Below are 20786 nucleotides of genomic sequence, written 5' to 3' on the forward strand. Positions count from 1 at the left end.
AGTTTTCCCTCAGTTTGAGTTAAAACCTAGGTTTATTTAAGGTTAAATTTTCCTTTGATTTGCAGTGAGGACCTCATCCAGGATCTCCTGAAATGCTGAAGAATTAATCCTTAATAGATACAAAACTAGTATAATCATGTTCATGTTAAATCAGTTTCTAAACGGATTTATGTAATAGTTTAAATAATAAAAAACACTGTAAAGGTTAAAGAAAATATTTTTTGAAGATTTAATATCACATTTTTTTCCTCAGATAATTTAAACCATTAGTCAAGCAAGTTGGAAGTTGATTTCCTTTCTCTTATATTGAGCTCATCTAGTGTGACAAATGATATCAGTCAAGTACCATACACATTCAGATACCATGGGTATGTAGAAGCTGCAGAATAAGACGCTAAACAGAACAAAATCAGGCTCAGAAATAGCAAATGTTATTATAACTTAACATTGTGGAAATATTTTATATAAGATATACATTTTTATTATACACAATAGTGGACAGATAGATTATACTTTCTTGTGTACCTATATAGTAAGATTCCATGATTGTCACTCTGAAGCCTAAAATGTCTGTTGAGTCAGTGTGAAGCAACTAGAAGGACGTGATGCTGACAGACCAGTTGCCAGCTTATGCCAAGGCCCCACGCCTCACTGAACACTGACAAATGCATAGCTGCAAACCAGTCTGGCTCACTTATGCAATAGTATTGTTAAAATAGGTATTAGATTTATAAAAATGTGTTTAGTGTTTAGACTTTATGAAACGCTTGAGAGTTGTTGCATCTGTTAATCTTACTTATAACTAAGGGTATGTTTTAGTCACAGGTATATTTAGTAAAAGTCATGGACAGGTCACGGGCAGTAAACAAAAATTAACGGACCGTGATCTGTCTATGACTTGTACTATATACCCCTAACTAAAACTTGGGTACTCTGAGACAGGGTGCTGGGGGTGCCACGGGTACTTGGGAGAGGGTTGTGCCCTGGTTTGTAACAGTCTGCCCTGAAGTTGGCACTCACGTTCATGAGCTACTCCAAACAGCCTGATAACATGGTTGAGAACTCTTTTTGTTTAGCATATCACCAAGTTCAATCATCACTGGGATTCACAGTCTGTTATATACAATTTTTATGTTCTCAGCCATTCCCCCCACACCCTTTATGAATTACACCCATGTGATAGTACTGGTTTTTACCTAGTGCATAAATATATCCTTTTCTCTCACACACACACACATATATACGTACATATACACACACATCCCAGTTTATTCACAATGACAAACACCTCCTATCTTGTAAACTTTCAGACAGCTGGGCTGAGCAAAATGACTGCAGTTGTCTTTTAAAATGATAATGCATTTTTGTTCATAGGGCATTCCATGCCCAAAGCTGTCTGGATGACTAACAAAATTTTACTAATAGCAAAAAGGCAAATCACACCTGTGCAGACAAAAACTGAAAGATCCCGAAGAATCCTCGAAATGTAAAACAAACAGAATCCATTCTTCCCTCAAAAAAAAAAAAAAAAGCACAATATAAAACTAAATAATCAACTAAATATGTTTTGAACTTCACCTGGCAGGTTGCCAGAGATGTACTGTACTACATGTCTTGAAGACACAGCAGCATATATATGTTAATTCACCAGCCTGTCTTTTAATCCACTACTATCTATGGCATCACTGCTTCAGAAGAGATACTAAAACGTTAGCTGTGGTAACATTTCTGTAATATTGTGGTAGATGTACCTGGAGCAATATCCAGCTGTCAATCCATCTGCATATATAATAGAATTGTGCCCATTTTTACAGTGAAAGGATGTCCCAATTCAGACTTATCTGTTCAGTGGTTAACAACCAGAGCTGTTACTTATTAGAGTAGTAGAAACATTTTTTACCTTAAAAAGAAAAGGAGTACTAGTGGCACCTTAGAGATTAACCAAATAAATTGGTTAATCTCTAAGGTGCCACTAGTACTCCTTTTCTTTTTGCGAATACAGACTAACACGGCTGCTACTCTGAAACCCATTTTTTACCTTAGTATTCTGTAGTTGAGCTAAGCTTGTGCAAGCATTTGCTAGAAGAAAGTCTCCACTCAGGACAGCTATTTTATTTCCAAACTGCATGTCCTTCAGTAGGCCATCACAGGACTTCAGCTCGCCAATGTTTACTATCCCACGATGCACCAGAAAGGCAGTGTGGATCAGCTCTGTAATCTCTGCCAGACTTCTTTGACTTAAAGCAAAGATAAGAGATTTATTTTTGAAGCCACAAACACAATGCAGATTTTTGATAAAAAGCCATTCTACAGTTCCTCATCTACACAAGAATGTTTTATAATTGTTGTTTCACCATAGATCTTTAGAAATCGCAGTTCACAAGCAGTAATTAGAGTATGATATCACCTGGGCAAGTAATAGCATGATGGGGTCAAATCCTCACAGCTTCTAAAGGGAAAAAATCTTCCTCCCAGTTTTATTTTAACAACTTTCTCAAAAATTCAAACAGGTAACCAGTCAACATTTTTTTTTATATATTTTTAAAGATTTTGACAATGTCTCTTAAAAGAAACTATTAAGGAAACCAACCATAGGGTGCTCATAGTGGTGAGGGAATGAGAGGTCAGGATTGGATTAAAAACTAGCTGAGCATTAGAAAAGTGCTGCAATAAATGACTGCTTCCTTGACTAGGGGAGGGGGATTAATAGTAGGATACCTCCACACATTTCAATAGTGGGGCCAGATTTTCTAATGGACAAGCAGTGGGCAAATGACATTTGATGATGAAACTAAGTTTATCTAAGTAGAAATTGTGGAGATTATCTAAATTGCTCTGTGCAGCACAATGGTAGATTAAATTTTACTTGGATAATTTTGTGTGTCAAGTTCTTATTCTGATGTATTCTAATGAGCTCAATATAGGAGGCGCCAATCCCTGCACGGAAAAAGAACTATCTTCTCTTTCTATATGGCTCCCCTTTCTATGGCACTTTTCAATTTTGCAGAAGGAGAAATGATGTAATAGCTGTAAGAACAAAATAATGTTAAATTTGGTGGACCAATATCAGAGTGTAAGGAATGTTCAGGGGAAGCTGTTCACATATCCAAGTCAGCCCACAGAAAGGAGAAAATTACACTTTGTTTACTGGCTAAGGGTTGGCAATCTATGAACAGCAGTGGCACCTGCCTCTCTTTCAGAGGGTGCTTACCTGACCTTCTAGGTTGAAATATGAAATAAAAAGAAGAGGATAAAAGGATTTTTTTTTCTGAAGTGGTCATGTTTGGCAATTAATCTGATTTCAAGGAGACCAGACACCTGAGCCTATTCTAGAATCACTACACATGAAGCAGGCACAACTACTGAATGCAAGCAAGAGAGAAAGAAGAATACCATTCAAGTAGCAAAGCAGTAAACCACTTTGTTAATTTCACAGTTTGCAATTCATGAAATTGGTATATTTTGGCCCTAATCTTGCAAATTTAGGAAGCACAATCACAACTTTACTTACTTAAGTAGTTTCACTGATGCCAGTGAAAACAACTCACATGAATAAAGTTATGTATGTATTCAAGTGTTTGCAGGATCAAGGCCTTAGATACCAAACATAAAATTAAACTGTAACCCTGCACAGAGCCCTATTAGGTTCTCCATACTTATTCCCAAGGAAAGGGGTTCAGCACCGCTTTATTCTGTAAATAAATTACCCCACCCACCCATACTGATCCATGTTTAGGTTAGATTTCTGCTGCAGCATAACAGCAGGAGAGAAAGTAGAGTGACGGGGGGAGGTGAACTGAGGCTTCCATTATATTTATTACCATAGAACAAAAATTATTCAGTTAAACGGTTTTAAAAGATTACATTATTTATTATTCACTATTTTGCTTCATGCAGGGAAGTGTTACTTTTGAGAGACACAGCAGGGGGCAAAGCATTCACCATTTAGGCAACAAACTTCAAGCCTGACATTGTTTCTCAAAGAGGCAGGGGAGAAAATCTTTCTGTATACATAGCCACACGAATGACAACGTACTGTACATATTCTAGCCTTGGGTATACCAAAGGGTTAACAATATTTCAAGCACTGATAAAAAAAAAGACTAATAAGACATCCCGATGTTCCTGCTGTCATTGTCAGGGCAGCCCTTGGAGGAAATGTCCATATCAATTCAATTTATCAGATGGACAGCTGATCAACATTAAACAGACTTGCTCTGGGCAGATTGAGCTGAGCTACCTGTTATGAATACTAATGAGAGCCCTCTGCTCTCTACAAGAGAGTTCTGCCATTTCCGACTGCTGAAGATCCCAGGACATATGGGGATCCCTAGTGACGAGCACATAAAGCTGCAGCTAACTCAAGTGACGGCTCATTTCCCGCAGCTGAAGGCAGACATTAATATTCTGAGGAGATCAGACCCACCTCTCTGACCCCCAACTATTGAAGCAAAACGACGACTGTCCTATTTCTTCATTTAATAAGCTTTTAATGAAGGAAACCAAAGTCCCCTCTTTGACTTCAGCACTGCTCTCCATGAAAAGGTTGCATAAATACATCAGTGTCATACTTTTCAAATGCTCAGTATTTGGATTTTTTTTTTCATTTTATTTTCTGTATTCAGTTTGCTCTCCAAACAGTATTCATGCTCTCATGAGTACCATGTTATACACATAATTTGGGGAAATTATCAGAGGTCCTCTTGTACAGAAAGTCTATTACTTATCTTCTAACCAATGTACTATTTTCCACCAATTTATCTTTCTCTTTGGGGAGTTACAACTTGGCTCTAAAATTTCTCTGCTGTCAAACTTGTTGCAGAAGCCATCAACCTAGGAGATTTTTTAAAATAAAGTAAATTTCATTTATTTTATTAATTTTTATTGTGGTAGTACCCAGAAGCCCATTGTGCTAGGCACTGTACAAACACATCAAAAAGATGGTCCCTGCCCCCCAAAGAGCTTATTTATTTATATATTTAGATTTATCCTTTTCGAAAGAGCCCTTAACAAAATGCAGAGAGCCCCGACAATAACATTTACAACAATACCCATCCTACAGCATTACTTAGTGAAGAACTATCATTTAAGTCTCATCCATAACAATACATATTAAGGCAGTACCAAATATATATCAACTGTATAATATTCCATCTTGATCAATGAACTGAACTAAGTTTAGATTTCTGATTCGTTCTCCCGTGAATCCAAATAAAAATAAAGATACTTATGTGTGATCTTATGGAAACTTGGGTTTATGACAGAGATTCTCATATTTGCACTATTACGTGGACCACATCTTAATAAAATGATTGCTCAGGAATCACTGCTACTCCCATTCATGATTACACTGACCACTTTCCCCTCCTATTTATGAATGTGCAGTCCACCTCCCACTCAAGCTCATAGGACATAGCGAGGACAGCTACGACGACTGCTTATGGAGAAAGGTAATAATATGACAGTATTTTAGTGGCCAAAATTCTCAAAACAGATTACTTAAAGTTTGATTCCTAAGTAAAGGTCAAGTAATCATCAGAGATGCCGAGCACTGGTGACTTCCATTGACTTTCCAATGTATTTTTAGCAGTCTGTAATGAAAAGTAGCCATTGGAAACAAGAAGAACCAGTACCACGTGTCTAGCCATCTCTGTGCAAACTTAACAGTTACAGTGACCAGATGAGAGGAAGGATGCTCCAGTGGTTTCTAGTCTGTGTTCAATTCCCTGCTGCACCACAGCCTTCCTGTATGCCCATGGGCAAGTCACATAATCTCTCTGTCCCTCAGTTCCCCATTTGTAAAATGGGGATAAAAGCACCTCCTTTTCTCACAGGGGTGTTGTGAGGATAAATACATTAAAGGTTGTGAGGGGTTCAGATACTACAATAATGGGGGCCATGTGGGTGGGTGGGCAGATGCAATTGCAAAGTAAAACACCAGGACACCCATTTTGGGGCTAGTTATGGTTGGAGTCAGGTAAGCATGTGTGGGAGTGTTCTGGCAGCTGTGGGAATGGGCTGGGCAACATATTATGTGTGTCACTTCCCTTTTCAGAGTCTCTTCTTATCATTCCTTCTGCGCTCTTTCAGTCTACTTCCCCTTTCCTCTGCCTTCTTCGGCTCTCAACCTGCTTGACCCCCTATACTACCAGCTACATTCATTCTTTCAGTCCTTTGTTTCCCCTCTTCCTTGAGCCCCACATGCTCCACCATTTTTGTCCTCCTATACCCTGCCACAATCTGATGCTCACCTGGTTTGTGGCAACGCAGATGGGAAGCAGCATGACTATCCACTCAGGCTGATTCAGCAACTACTGCACCCTTTTTTTTTTTTCCTAAATCAATCACTTTAAAAAGAAATCCGATTTTTAAAATTTAAATCAGATTTTTATTTAAATTGATACAATTAAAAAAAACATTTAAAATTAAATTTGAAACTGACTACTTATGTTAAGGCCTACATTTATTATATTTAGATCATTTGTATTAAATGCAAAAAAAAAAAAATGATTAAGCAGTATATATTTGCTGCCAAATTTTAAAGAAATTGAAACCATTGAACTGGTGGAAGTCACTGGCTAAGCACTGTAAACAGAGCTTGTTGAAGTACTAAACCTGTTTTCAACAGCAGTAGCCTCTTCTGCAGGGGCACAGATATTTTCTTCATTTCAGCTCATTCAACTAATTCAGTTCGATGACTAGTTCATTCAAACGTTAAGCACCCATGTATTGTTATGGATGGGAATTGAAAAAGCAGGAAAGCTTGTTTTCCTCTCCCAAGCTATGAATAAAAACTAGATATATGAGGATGAGAGCTACGGGCAATTCTAAAATCTTGAAGGACATGGTGACCAGAAGTACACGTAATACTTCTTTTGTTTAATAACTCAGGTAATTTTAAATGCAAAACATCTTTTGATGAACTTTTTGATAAATTCTTATGTATTTAAAACTTTTAAGGTAGTTGTATTTAATAAAAATATAAAATGCTCTTTTTTGTGCATTTGTAATTGAATATGAAGATCCATCTAATAGCACTTGACACAAATTACAAGTAAAAAATTAATCATCTAGTAAATAAGAAATGCATCATTCATCATTTTCTAACATAATAGAAGTGGAAAAATTAAGAATACAAATAAATGTAAATTAAGCTACGTAATTGCTTAAATAAAATGTGTATAGTTAGAGTGCATCCTCCTGGTTAGCAAAAAGTAGCACCAAATTTAACCTAAAGGATACAGTTAGTTGTAAATCAACATATTTTAATTGTTACTAATGAGAATCAATCTATCTTTCTTTTGGCAAATAACTACAAGAAAAAACGCAAATTATAATTTAAATCTATGATTTAAATCAAGGTTTCTGACTTGCTGATTTAAATAATGATTAAAATGGGTGATTTAAAATTGCTTTGATTTTAATGCATCTACTCTGCCGCTAGCTTTCCATGTACAGAACTGTGTGGTATCAGAAGGTATTTCTAACTTTATGCGGACAGGACTCCATTTGCGGGGAGAGATCTGGTACAATAATTTGGGCATGGGTTGGAAGACCTCACTAGGAGGAATTGGTAAGAGACAGGGGTGGTCAAATGTGATATATATTTGCTCAGTGAGTCTGCAGTCAATTACATGGGGTTAGCTAAACCAAAACTTTACTATTTTGAACAGATCCATGTTTAATTTTTGTTTTCTTCTTTTTAAATAAAGTGACAGGGACCCCAGGACAGGCCACAAAAACAGGAACATTGCTGTTTTTCCCCTGCCAAAGGGCACAGATCACCATACTAAGCATATTTCAATATATTTTTCCCTGCTCTCTCCCCACTACTTAAAAAAATATATTAAAAAGTGCTCCTGCTTAATGCAAACCAAATAGCCATCAAAACGTAAACTGACTAAGCTTTGAATCATCCCACTGAAGCAAATAGAGTAGGGGATTCCCTATCCTTGCTGCTGCTATTGTTGGAATGTGCGGTCAACTGATATTCTTCTCTTCCAACTAAAAAGAACAGGAGTACTTGTGGCACCTTAGAGACTAAAAAATGTATTTGTTATATGCATCCGATGAAGTGGGCTGTAGCCCACGAAAGCTTGTGCTCTAATAAATTTGTTAGTCTCTGAGGCCTGGTCTACACTACGAGTTTATGTCGAATTTAGCAGCGTTAAATCGAATTAACCCTGCACCGGTCCGCACAACAAAGCCATTTTTGTTGACATAAAGGGCTCTTAAAATCGATTTCTGTACTCCTCCCTGAGGAGGGGATTAGTGCTGAAATCGACATCGCCGTTTTGAATTATGGTTAGTGTGGACACAATTCAACGGTATTGGCCTCCAGGAACTATCCCACAGTGCACAATTGTGACTGCTCTTGAGCACTCTGAACTCCGATGCACTGGCCAGGTGTACAGGAAAAGCCCCGGGAACTTTTGAATCTCATTTCCTGTTTGGCCAGGTGCGCTCATCAGCACAGGTAACCATGAAGTCCCAGTAGCGAAAAAGAGCTCCAGCATGGACCAAACGGGAGGTACTGGATCTGATCGTTGTATGGGGAGACGAATCCGTGCTATCAGAACTATGTTCCAAAAGATGAAATGCCAAAACATTTAAAAAAATCTCCAAGGCCATGATGGACAGAGGCTACAGCAGGGACGCAACACAGTGCTGCGTGAAACTTAAGGAGCTCAGACAAGCATACCAGAAAACCAAAGAATCAAATGGATGCTCCGGAACAGAGCCCCAGACATGCCGCTTCTACGCTGAGCTGCATGCAATTCTAGGTGGGGCTGCCACCAGTACCCCACCCGTGTTTGTGGACTCCGATGATGGGGTACTCTCCACCATGCCCAAGGATTTTGCAGACGGCGAAGATGAGGAGGAGGACGACGAGCTTGAGGAGAACACACAGCACACGGTTCTCCCCGACAGCCAGGATCTTTTTATCACCCTGACTGAAATACCCTCCCAACCCAACCAAGCCGGAGAAGGGACCTCATGTTTTAAAAGCAAGGTTTAATGATTAATTTGCCCTGAGGACTTGGGATGCATTCGTAGCCAGTACAGCTACTGGAAAAGTCTGTTAATGTGTCTGGGGATGGAGCAGAAATCCTCTAGGGACATCTCCAAGAAGGTCTCCTGAAGGTACTCTAAAAGCCTTTGCAGAAGGCTTCTGGGGACAGAAGCCTTATTCGGTCCTCCATGGTAGGACACTTTACCACACCATGCTAGTAGCAAGTAATCTGATATCACTGCATGACAAAGCCTGGCAGCGTATAGTCCTGGTGTTTGCTGGCATTCAAGCAACATCCGTTCTTTATCTCTGTGTTATCCTCAGGAGAGTGATATCATTCATGGTTACCTGGTTGAAATACGAGAATTTAATTAAGAGGACATTCAGAGGTGGCCGTTCCTAGTGGGCTGTTTGCCTGTGGCTGAAAAGAAATCCTCCCCGCAGTTAGCCAAGCAGTTAGCCAAGCTGAGCTGTTCACGTTTGGCTAGCAGTGATCTTCCCTGATACCAGCCACATGGTGGGGGGGAGTGGTAAAGTGATCATCCCAGAGAATTGGATGGGGTGGGGGGGGGGGTTAGTTTGGTTTCTGCTGCTGTACTTTAACACGAAAACTGAAGCACTAAATGGCCAACTCAACGGGCTTTGCTTGGCATTGGGAAAGGAGAGCGCTACTGTTATGAAAGTTGCAGAAGCCGAAAGACTCTGGCTTACCATGGCCACCTGCAAGCTGAATTCTGTTGCCCGGCACTGCGTGTGTGATCTCTAACACCAAAGCAGCAGGCACTCAATATAAGATGCAAAATGCGACCTTGTACCGAAGTCACACGTGCTATGTAATGTGAATAGTGTTGTTCACCATGAACGAGTATAGCCATTGTTCTGTAAAATGTATCTTTAATACTTCACTCCCTTTTGTCCCTCCTGCAGCTGCAAATATTTCAAGCCTCCCTCCTCCATCCCAAAGGCTATCTCAGATAAGGCAGCGAAAAAAACGCACATGTGATGAAATGCTGTCTGAGCTCATGCAGTCGTCCAGCACTGACAGAGCTCAGCAGAATGTGTGGAGGGACACAGTAGCACAGTACAGGAAAGCGGCCAATGAATGTGAGGACAGGAGGGACGATCGAGATGAGAGGTGATGGCAGGAGGATCAGAGGAGGCAGGATGCAACGCTGGGGCTACTGCGGGATCAAACAGACATGCTCCGATATCTGGTGGAGGTTCAGGAACAGCAGCAGGATCACAGACTGCCACTGCAGCCCCTGTTTAACTGCCCTCCCTCCTCCCCAAGTTCCATAGCCTCCTCACCCACACGCTCAAGAACGCGGGGCAGGGAGGCTCCAGGCACCCAACCACTCCACCCCAGTGGACAGCCCAAACAACAGAAGGCTGTCATTCAGTAAGTTTTGAAGTGGCCTTTTCCTTCCCTCCTACCCTCCTCCCACCCCACCCAGGCTACCTTGTGAGTTATCTCCCTATTTTATAATCAATTAATAAAGAATATATGGTTTTTAAACGATAGTGACTTTATTTCCTTTGCAAGCAAGCTGTGATCAAAGTGGGGAGAGAGGGTGGCTTACAGGGAATTAGAGTCAACCAAGAGGGCGGGTTTTCATCAAGGAGAAACAAACAGAAGTGTCACACGGTATCCTGGCCAGTCATGAAACTGGTTTTCAAAGCTTCTCTGATGCGCAGCGCTTCCTGCGGTGCTCTTCTAATCACCTGGTGTCTGGCTGCATGTATTCAGCGGCCAGGCGATTTGCCTCAACCTCTGACCCCCGCCATAAATGTCTCCCCCTTACTCTCACAGAGATTGTGGAGCGCACAGCAAGCAGTAATAACAATGGGAATATTGGTTTCGCTGATGTGGAAGTATAACATTGTATAAGTATAGCGTTGTACAAGGGGACATGCTGGATACATAGTATATGAGAGGGCATGCCAAAACATGTTACAAAGTATCTGAGCACATGTAGGGACAGTTAGCTTTTGAATGGAGAAGCAATTAAGATAGAGCCAGCATGTCTAAGAAGCAGGCATCAGAATGGAAGGTGTGAAGGGCAATTAGTTAAGTTAACTGGAAGCTGTTAAAGGAGATTGTTAAGGGTGGCAGGTAATTGAAGATACGTGACTGGTCTCAGGGATCTCGAAGGGTGGTGACTAAAGTCTTTTTTCTTCTTTTGTCTGTAACTTCTCTAACTTGTTCTCCAAAAACTGTATAAATTAAGAGACACAAGCCCCACTCAGGGGGCTCACTTCTAAATGTATTAGCAGAGCAGCTTTGCTAATAAAACAGAGTGGTCTGATAAATTGTGAGTCTGAGTCAAACTTTGACACTGAGGTCTGAGCGAGTCAGTAAACTGCGCCAGCTACCCTTTAAAAGTCTAAATGTACACACTACCACCATTCTGCACTGGCTCAACCTATAGTTGAACAGCTCCTGACTACCGTCCAGGGTGCCTGTGTACAGCTTCATGAGCCAAGGCATTAAGGGGTAGGCTGGGTCCCCAAGGATAAATCCTCAAGGCATTTCAACATCCCCAACAGTTATTTTCTGGTCTGGGAAGTAAATCCTTTCCTGCAGCCATTTAAACAGACCAGAGTTCCTGAACCTTTCCTGGCCATCCCATGCCGATGTTGGTGAAAAGTCCCTCGTGATCCACCAGTGCTTGCAGCACCATAGAAAAGTACCCCTTGTGGTTTATATACTGGCTGCCAAGGTGGTCCAGTCCCAAGATAGGGATATGTGTTCCGTCTATCGCCCCACCACAGTTAGGGAATCCCATTGCAGCAAAGCCATCCACTATGACCTACATGTTTCCCAGAGTCACTACCCTTGATATCAGCAGATCTTTGATTGCGTTGGCTACTTGGATCACAGCAGCCCCCACAGTAGATCTGCCCACTCCAAATTGATTTCTGACTGACCAGTAGCTGTCTGGTATTGCAAGCTTCTACAGAGCTATTGCCACTTGCTTCTCAACTGTGAGGGCTGCTCTCAATACAAGCGTATTCTTGCGCTTCAGGGTAGGGGAAAGCAAGTCACAAAGTTCTATGGAAGTGCCCTTATGCCGAGAAAGTTTCGGAGCCACTGGGAATCATCCCAAACCTGCAACACTATGTGGTCCCACCAGTCTGTGCTGGTTTTCCGGGCCCAGAATCAGCGTTCCACGGCATGAGCCTGCCCCATTAACACCATGATCTCCAAATTGCCGGGGACCGCAGTTTTAGAGAAATCTGTGTCCCTGTCCTCATCACTCTCGTCATCGCACTGCCGTCATCTCCTCGCCTGGTTTTTCAGGTTCTGCATAAACTGCACTGCATGTGGTGTTTACAATGGTCATAACTGCTGTAGAGAGCTGAACGGGCTCCATGCTTGCCATGCTATGGCTTCTGCTCAGACAATCCAGGGAAAAGGGCGTGAAATGATTGTCTGCCGTTGCTTTCACAGAAGGAGGGTTGACTGACTACATTTACCCATAACCACACGCGACAAATTTTTAGCCCCATCAGGCATTGGGAACTCAGCCCACAATTCCAATGGGCAGCGGGGACTGCGGGGACTGCGGGAACTGTGGGACAGCTACCCACAGTGCACCGCTCGCAATGTTGACGCTTGCCACGGTGCTGTGGACGCACACCGCCAAATTAATGTGCTTAGTGTGGACGCATGCACTCGACTTTATACAATCTGTTCCCAAAAATCAACTTCTGTAAAATTGGAGTAATTTCATAGTGTAGACAAGGCCTAAGGTGCCACAAGTACTCCTGTTCCTTTTGCAGATTCAGACTAACACGGCTGCTACTCAAACTTCTCTTCCAACTCTGTCTTGTAGTCCTTCCACTATGGCTTCTGACATTTCCGTTCTAATGAAAATACTCTCACCAGAGTCTATAATGACCTCTTTCTGACCAAATCTCAGGGTCTTGTCTCTATCCTCATCCTCCCCAACTTCTCTGCTGCTTTAGATACTATTAACCTTTCCCTTCTTTTTTACATCCTCTTCTCTCCCTATCCTCACTGGGCTTTGAAAATATCATCCTCTCCTGGTTTTCCTCTCCAACTGCACTTTCAGCATCTCTTTCAGTGGGCCCTCCTCCTTCCCCACTCTCTGTTGAGGTTCTCCAAGGCTCTGTCCTTGACACTCTGGTAATCAATCTTTACACCAGGTGCTTAGATGATCTCTTCAGCTCACACAGCTTCAGCGATTATCTGCATGCTGATGATTTACAAATCTCTCTCTCCACCACTAAACTGTCTCCTTCCACCCAATCCCTCATCTCAGTTCGTCTCTCTGATATTTCTTGGATGTCTTGTCACTTTACACTGAATGTGATCAAAACCACTGTCCTACTTTATCACTTTTGAAACCACCACCCTCTACGATATTCAGGCCTGCAACCTGAGTGACATTTTTGATTCCTCCCTCTCCTTTGCCCCACATATCTAGGCCACTTTCAGATCCTGCTTCCTCCTCAGTATCTCTAAGATCAGCCCTTTCTTTTCATCCCCACAGACAATGGTTCAGGCCCTCATTATATCGCAACCTCCTCTATGGCCTCCCAAATACACACTGTGCCCCTTCAGTCCATATAAAATGCTGCTGTCAATTTCCTGCCCTGTCAGCCTGATCAAATATGTCTCCTCTATGAATGCCTCCTTTGGCTTCCCATGAGATATAACAAATGTAAACTTTATCACCACCTTCAAAGCTGTACATAAATATGCCCCCTGTATACTTATCCTTCCTTTGTCAAGCTTTGCATTGCCTCCCATTCCCTCTGCTCAGCTAACATCCCCAACATCACCTGCCGGTTTATCACATTCTCACACAATAACCCCTACACCTTCTTCCATGAGTACCATAAACAGGGAACAGAACTCCCTAAATTCACTTACAACACCCCTACCCTGTCCACATTGAAATCCTTTTGCAAAATCCACCACTCACTTCTTCGGTGTTGCTTATAGTAAATCTAGTTGTTTGTCCTTAGGCCTGTCTGCACACAGCTTTTGCACCGATTTAACTAAATCAATGAAAAAGCTGTGAGTAGACCAGCTCTTAGCTTGTGAGCTCCTCAGAGCAGGGATCCTTCTTAAGTAATAACAATAGCAATCATAAGAGTTTTCTGCAAGGCCAGGTTAACAGGGGCCACAGAAGACTTGTTTGCAATAGGAAGCTAGGAATGTTTTAAGTGAATACAAACTTCAGTTTTGTGGACTATGGAAGATTGCAGCAAAACTGCTGAACTTCAGCCTCTAAAAATCACAGGTCTGAATCTGTGCTTTTTGGAGGACTCTTGCCATGTGTATTTCATGCATGGAATCAGTTGCAAATGTCCTCAGATAAAGTGCCCTAATAGCACCCTGAGAGCAGCAGGCTGTGTCCGTCAAGCCAAGCAGGGAAAATGTACAGTTCTCACAGAAAAGCCAACACACATGTAGAGGCATCAGTCCTATTCCTATATATACAAATAGATAAACAGCAGAAATAGAGAACTTTGAACATTTGCTGAACAATTGCCAACTTATATTTCAGACTGTCACGGTTCCTCCCCCACTCTGAACTCTAGGGTACAGATGTGGGGACCTGCATGAAAAACCTCCTAAGCTTATCTTTACCAGCTTAGGTCAAAACTTCCCCAAGGTACAAAATATTACACCTTGGACTGGCCGCTACCACCACCAAACTAATACTGGTTACTGGGGAAGAGCTGTTTGGACGCGTCCTTCCCCCCAAAATACTTCCCAAACCTTGCACCCCACTTCCTGGACAAGGTTTGGTAAAAAGCCTCACCAATTTGCCTAGGTGACTACAGATCCAGACCCTTGGATCTTAAGAACAATGAACAATCCTCCCAACACTTGCACCCCCCCTTTCCTGGGAAATGTTGGATAAAAAGCCTCACCAATTTGCATAGGTGACCACAGACCCAAACCCTTGGATCTGAGAACAATGAAAAAGCATTCAGTGTTTTACAAGAAGACTTTTAATAAAAAATAGAAGTAAATAAAAATAAAGAAATCCCCCCTGTAAAATCAGGATGGTAGATATCTTACAGGGTAATTAGATTCAAAAACATAGAGAACCCCTCTAGGCAAAACCTTAAGTTACAAAAAAGATACACAGACAGAAATAGTTATTCTATTCAGCACAATTCTTTTCTCAGCCATTTAAAGAAATCATAATCTAACACATACCTAGCTAGATTACTTACTAAAAGTTCTAAGACTCCATTCCTGTTCTGTCCCTGGCCAAGACGACTACAGACAGACACAGACCCTTTGTTTCTCTCCCTCCTCCCAGCTTTTGAAAGTATCTTGTCTCCTCATTGGTCATTTTGGTCAGGTGCCAGCGAGGTTACCTTTAGCTTCTTAACCCTTTACAGGTGAGAGGAGCTTTCCCCTGGCCAGGAGGGATTTCAAAGGGGTTTACCCTTCCCTTTATATTTATGACACAGACTTTTTTTATGTTAATTCTTCCCATCATCTGAATGAGACTGACTCTCAGTATCATATTACTCTGAAATCAATGTACATCTATTACAAAGATGATCATGTCATGCAGATATGAATGCAAGTTTTGAACCCCACATTACAATTTATGACAAATGGCAAAAGGATTGACAGACTGATGCAAAATAAATAAATATCTGTAAAGACGGAACAGTTTGAATCGTGAATCCATGATGTGAATTTTTTAATTATATATTTAACAATGTGCTTTCATGTCATCCTGATTGTCCTTTTTGCTTATTTTATTCAGGCACATTTTTTCATACTAAATTCTAACCATTCATCTTGAATACAAACAGTTAAAATGGTCTTGTACAATTTACTGTTATGATACATAAGTAAACATGATATTAAGAGTCATTGTCAGGGAGTTTAGGCTCAAAATTCAGGTTCTGTTATAAAATGTTTTTCCAAAACCTAATATAGCTAGAAATGTAAAAGTGTTTTCATGACTTTAAAACAAAGACAATGAAAACAGCTTTGTTCAGTTTAAACATTTCACTTGCAATGGCTGCAACTCAAACTCTGCAACCTTATGTTATCAGAAAAAGTGAACTCGACTAGTTCATTTTCACTGTCAAAACTAAATAAAGTGTAAAAGTAAACAGATCAATATAAATGGTGATAAGTACATATTTTAAAAATTTCAATAATCTGAAACACTATTAATAGCAGGAACATGGAGCAACATTTTTAAATGAGGGCCTTAAACTAGTCACCAAAATGTATATTTAGACACCTAATTAAATAGTCTGATTTTCAGCAGTGAGCACCCACAGCTCCTAGTGAAGTCAATAGGAGCCATAGGTGCTCAGCTTCTCTGACAATCAGCCCCTCTTAATAGATGTAACTAACACTAGACACCCAAACTTGAAAATTTTATCCATGATTTTTTAACCTGATAGTATTACTTTAAAATGCAAGGGATAATGTTCAATCTCTCTCTTTTTCAAAAATGTCCAATACATTTCTTCAACTTAGAATACACTGTAAGTGCCACTATCTGTAAATTCAAAATAACCAATAATTCTTTGCTTGAAAAGCAGGTACAAGGAAGAAAATATTATTGCAGTTACTAATGTGACTTGAGGTAAGGTTATTTCTTCTAATTTATTATTATTTATTATTATTATTTCTTAAGTGCTGGTAGTATATTGGAGCTAACTTGGTACCCAGTTTTAATATCTTTTTGTGACATATCAACAAGATGTATAGAAAAGCTTCTGTAAATATAAGTGCAAATAATAAATTCAAATTGATCCTGTATACTGAAGCTATAATGTGCCAAACTGAGATAACACATTTATTTACATACCTGAAAAGGTGAGATTTTTACAATTTCTTTGCCACTCGTCCATCAAAGTCAATTTCATAGTTAATGGAAATGTGACCCAAGGGTCAGTATATAACAAGCAGTAAACAGAACCATAGAGGTAGAAAATTTGGCTCTCCACTTAAGTACAGCCCTTTAGCAAGAGGAGAACGGGAAGTGAAAGTTGTGTGTTTACTCTACAACAACACCACCACCACCACAAATGTTTTGTTAGAGGTTGCAGTTTACACTGCTGACAGGGAAAACCTGAAGAAAAAACAGTAGTCCTGAGACACACCACTCTAACTTTCTATCATATGATCATGGCTTTAGTATCTATTATGCAAGACAATGTCTATAACTGGTACCCTTGTAAAGTCACAACACGTAAAGGTTACCTGATACCTACTACACTGAGGACTAAGCTGCTCAGCTAGGGTGAAAAATACCTGTGACTGTCATCCTCCACCTCAAAATGCATGAAGTTTAAAGGAATAAATCAGCTCATTATAGTTTATTGTGTACTCTAATTGCAACTTTGCCAACTGATTTTTTATTTCACACAATTAAAAAATATACTATGTATCTTGCCTTTCTAATATCTTTCCCTTCCTACCTTCTCTCCACTATTCCCCCCCCCCCCCAGAAGTTATCATAGCATCTTCTGCATAACCTTCAGGGTGTTTTCTCTTTATTCTCTCCCTCCTCCTATATTTCTTACTTTCTCTCTACTTACATTTTATTGTCTCCTTTTTCCTTTCTGTGACATGCACAGGGTGCAATCCAAACTAACAAGCAGCTGTGTCACCTCTGCCCTCTAACTTGGGGTGCCCTTCACAATGCTTTGCTGCTGTAGCCTTCAGTCTGGACAGTTCACAAATAACCTCCAGCATGCAAGTCACTTTCAGCTATGGATGTGTGTGCACTGCAGCCTTCCAGCCACACCACAGCTCTTACCAGTTTTGGTTATACTGTAGGGTGACCCCAACTCAATCCCAGTCTTAGACTGCTCCCAGAAATGTATGTCCTGTACTGCCCAGCCATCTCCTGGATGATGCAAATGTATATAAAGTCCATCATTTCATCAACAGAAATAATATACATCTTTCAGAGTGGTAGCCATGTCAGTCTGTATCAGCAAAAACGAGGAGTCCTTGTGGCACCTTAGAGACTAATAAATTTATTTGGGCATAAGCTTTCGTGGGCTAGAACCCATTTCATCAGATGCATGGAGTGGAAAATACAGGAGCAGGTGTAAATTCATAAAAAGGTGTGAATTGCCTTACCAAGTGTGAGGTTAGTCTAACGAAACAATTCAATTGACAGCAGGATACCAAGGAAGGAAAAATAACTTTTGAAGTCGTAATGAGAGTGGCCCATTTCAGACAGTTAACAAGAAGGTATGAGTAACAGTAGGGGGAAATTAGTATTGGGGAAATTAGGGTTAGGTTTTATAATGACCCAACCACTCCTAGTCTTTATTCAGGCCTAATCTGATGGTGTCCAGTTTCCAAATTAATTCCAGTTCTGCAGTTTCACGGAGTCTGTTTTTGAAGATTTTTTGTTGAAGAATTGCCACTTTTAGGTCTGTTATTGAGTGACCAGGGAGACTGAAGTGTTCTCCTACTGGTTTTTGAATGTTAGGATTCCTGATGTCAGATTTATGTCCATTTATTCTTTTGCGTAGAGATGTCCGGTTTGGCCAATGTACATGGCAGAGGGACATTGCTGGACACAGACTCATAGATATTAAAGGTCAGAAGGGACCATTATGATCATCTAGTCTGACCTCCTGCACAATGCAGGCCACAGAATCTCACCGACTCACTACTGCAATAAACTTCTCACCTATGTCTGAGCTATTGAAGTTCTCAAATCATGGTTTAAAGACTTCAAGGTGCAGAGAATCCTCCAGCAAGTGACCCCGTGCCCCATGCTACAGAGGAAGGCGAAAAATCCCCAGGGCCTCTTCCAATCTGCCCTGGAGGAAAATTCCTTCCCGACCCCAAATATGGTGATCAGCTGAACCTTGAGCATGTGGGCAAGATTCACCAGCCAGATACCCAGGAAAGAATTCTCTGTAGTAACTCAGATCCCACCCAATCTGACATCCCATCACAGGCCATTGGGCCTATTTACCATGAATAGTTAAAGATCAATTAATTGCCAAAATCATGTTATCCCATCATACCCACATGGCCCCACAGCATGCCAACGTTTTTATGGCTGACTTAGAACAACACTCCCTCAGCTCTCATCCCCTTACGCCCCTACTCTACTTGCGCTACATTGATGACATCTTCATCATCTGGATCCATGGGAAGGAGGCCCTTGAGGAATGCCAGCAAGATTTCGACAATTTCCACCCCACTATTAACCTCAGCTTGGACCAGTCCACACAAGAGGTCCACTTCCTAGACACTACAGTGTTAATAAGCAATGGTCACAAACACCACCCTATACCAGAAACCTACTGACCGCTATACTTACCTACATACCTCCAGCTTTCATCCAGACCACATTACATGATCCATTGTCTATAGCCAAGCTCTAAGATACAACCACATTTGCTCCAATCCCTCAGACAGAGACAAACACCTACAAGATCTCTATCAAGTATTCTTAAAACTACAGTACCCACCTGGTGAAGTGAAGAAACAGACTGACAGAGCCAGAAGGGTACCCAGAAGTCACCTATTCCAAGACAGGCCCAACAAAGAAAGTAACAGAACGCCACTAGCCGTCACCTACAGCCCCCAACTAAAACCTCTCCAGCGCATCATCAAGGATCTACAACCTAACCTGAAGGATGACCTCTCACTCTCACAGACCTTGGGGGATAGGCCAGTCCCCACTTACAGACAGTCCCCCAACCTGAAGCAAATACTCACCAGCAACTACACACCACACAACAAAAATACCAACCCAAGAACCAAACCCTGCAACAAACCCCGGTGCCAACTCTGTCCACATGTCTATGCAAGGGACACCATCATAATACCTAACCACATCAGCCACACCATCAGGGGCTCATTCACCTACACATATACCAATGTGACATACGCCATCATGAAATTTCCACATGAAACTGAGAAGACAAAGGCTTTGTCAACACTGGACTTTCATTTGCAAAAGTTTTGTCATTCAGGAGTGTGAAAAAAACACCCCCCCAAACAACAAACGTTTTGCCAATGAAAAGCACCAGTGTGAACAGCTCTTTGTCGGCAGGAGAGCTCTGCTGCTGACAAGGCTACTGCCACTTGTTGGGGGTGGAAGTTTTTTGTCGGAGGGAGAGCGCTCTCCTGCGAACAAACAGCAGCTACGCTGCGTGCCTTTTAGCAGCACGGCTGTAGCAGCACAAATGTGTCGCTAAAAGGTGCGTAGCGTAGACATAGCCAAAGGGTCTACAGGAAAGGATGTTCCCTGCTGCTTTCCCTCACCTGTTTGAGGTTTCTTTGTCTACGCTTTCTGCTTGATGACTCTGTTTACTGCTTAAATGCAAATTAGGCAGAGAACACATTCCTTCGTTTGAGGCAGTCCTGTTTGCCAACCTCAGTTTGAAACATGTGTTAAGAACACCATACAGAAGAACCTTATAACTTCACATATAATGTTGCCACAGACATTTTATCAGGACAATAATGAGCAGCAAACTTTGAGTTTTCAAATTACACCTCACAAGGCATATTCTGTACAAAGATTATTACAGTTGTATGTAGGGTGTAGACACGAGATACATTCTTTTACGCTCTCCAACTGAAATTTCTACTCCTCCCCCCCCCCCCCAGCATGCCACATCAGTTTCTTTCCCCTCAGCCATCTCTTTCTCACACAAAGGATTTGAAAAAATTTCCAGCGGCCTAACAGCTAGAGGATTAAGCCTACTAACCAAAGACTAATTTAAGTGACTGACACCTATTGACCAAGGACAATGCCCAAGTAAT

The 20786-nt window shown here is 41.2% G+C and overlaps 1 protein-coding gene across 1 annotated transcript in view; it reads right to left on the reverse strand.

Moving 5' to 3' along the window:
* The window catches only part of PDSS2 (decaprenyl diphosphate synthase subunit 2), a 195629-nt gene that overhangs the window by 61778 nt on the left and 113065 nt on the right, over positions 1–20786 (reverse strand). The window contains exon 3 of the mRNA XM_073336930.2: positions 2039–2237. Within this exon, the coding sequence (XP_073193031.1) occupies positions 2039–2237 (199 nt within the window). The remainder of the gene's footprint in view (positions 1–2038; positions 2238–20786) is intronic.

Source organism: Lepidochelys kempii, chromosome 3, assembly GCF_965140285.1.
Source record: "Lepidochelys kempii isolate rLepKem1 chromosome 3, rLepKem1.hap1, whole genome shotgun sequence".
Classification (NCBI taxonomy): Eukaryota; Metazoa; Chordata; order Testudines; family Cheloniidae; genus Lepidochelys; species Lepidochelys kempii.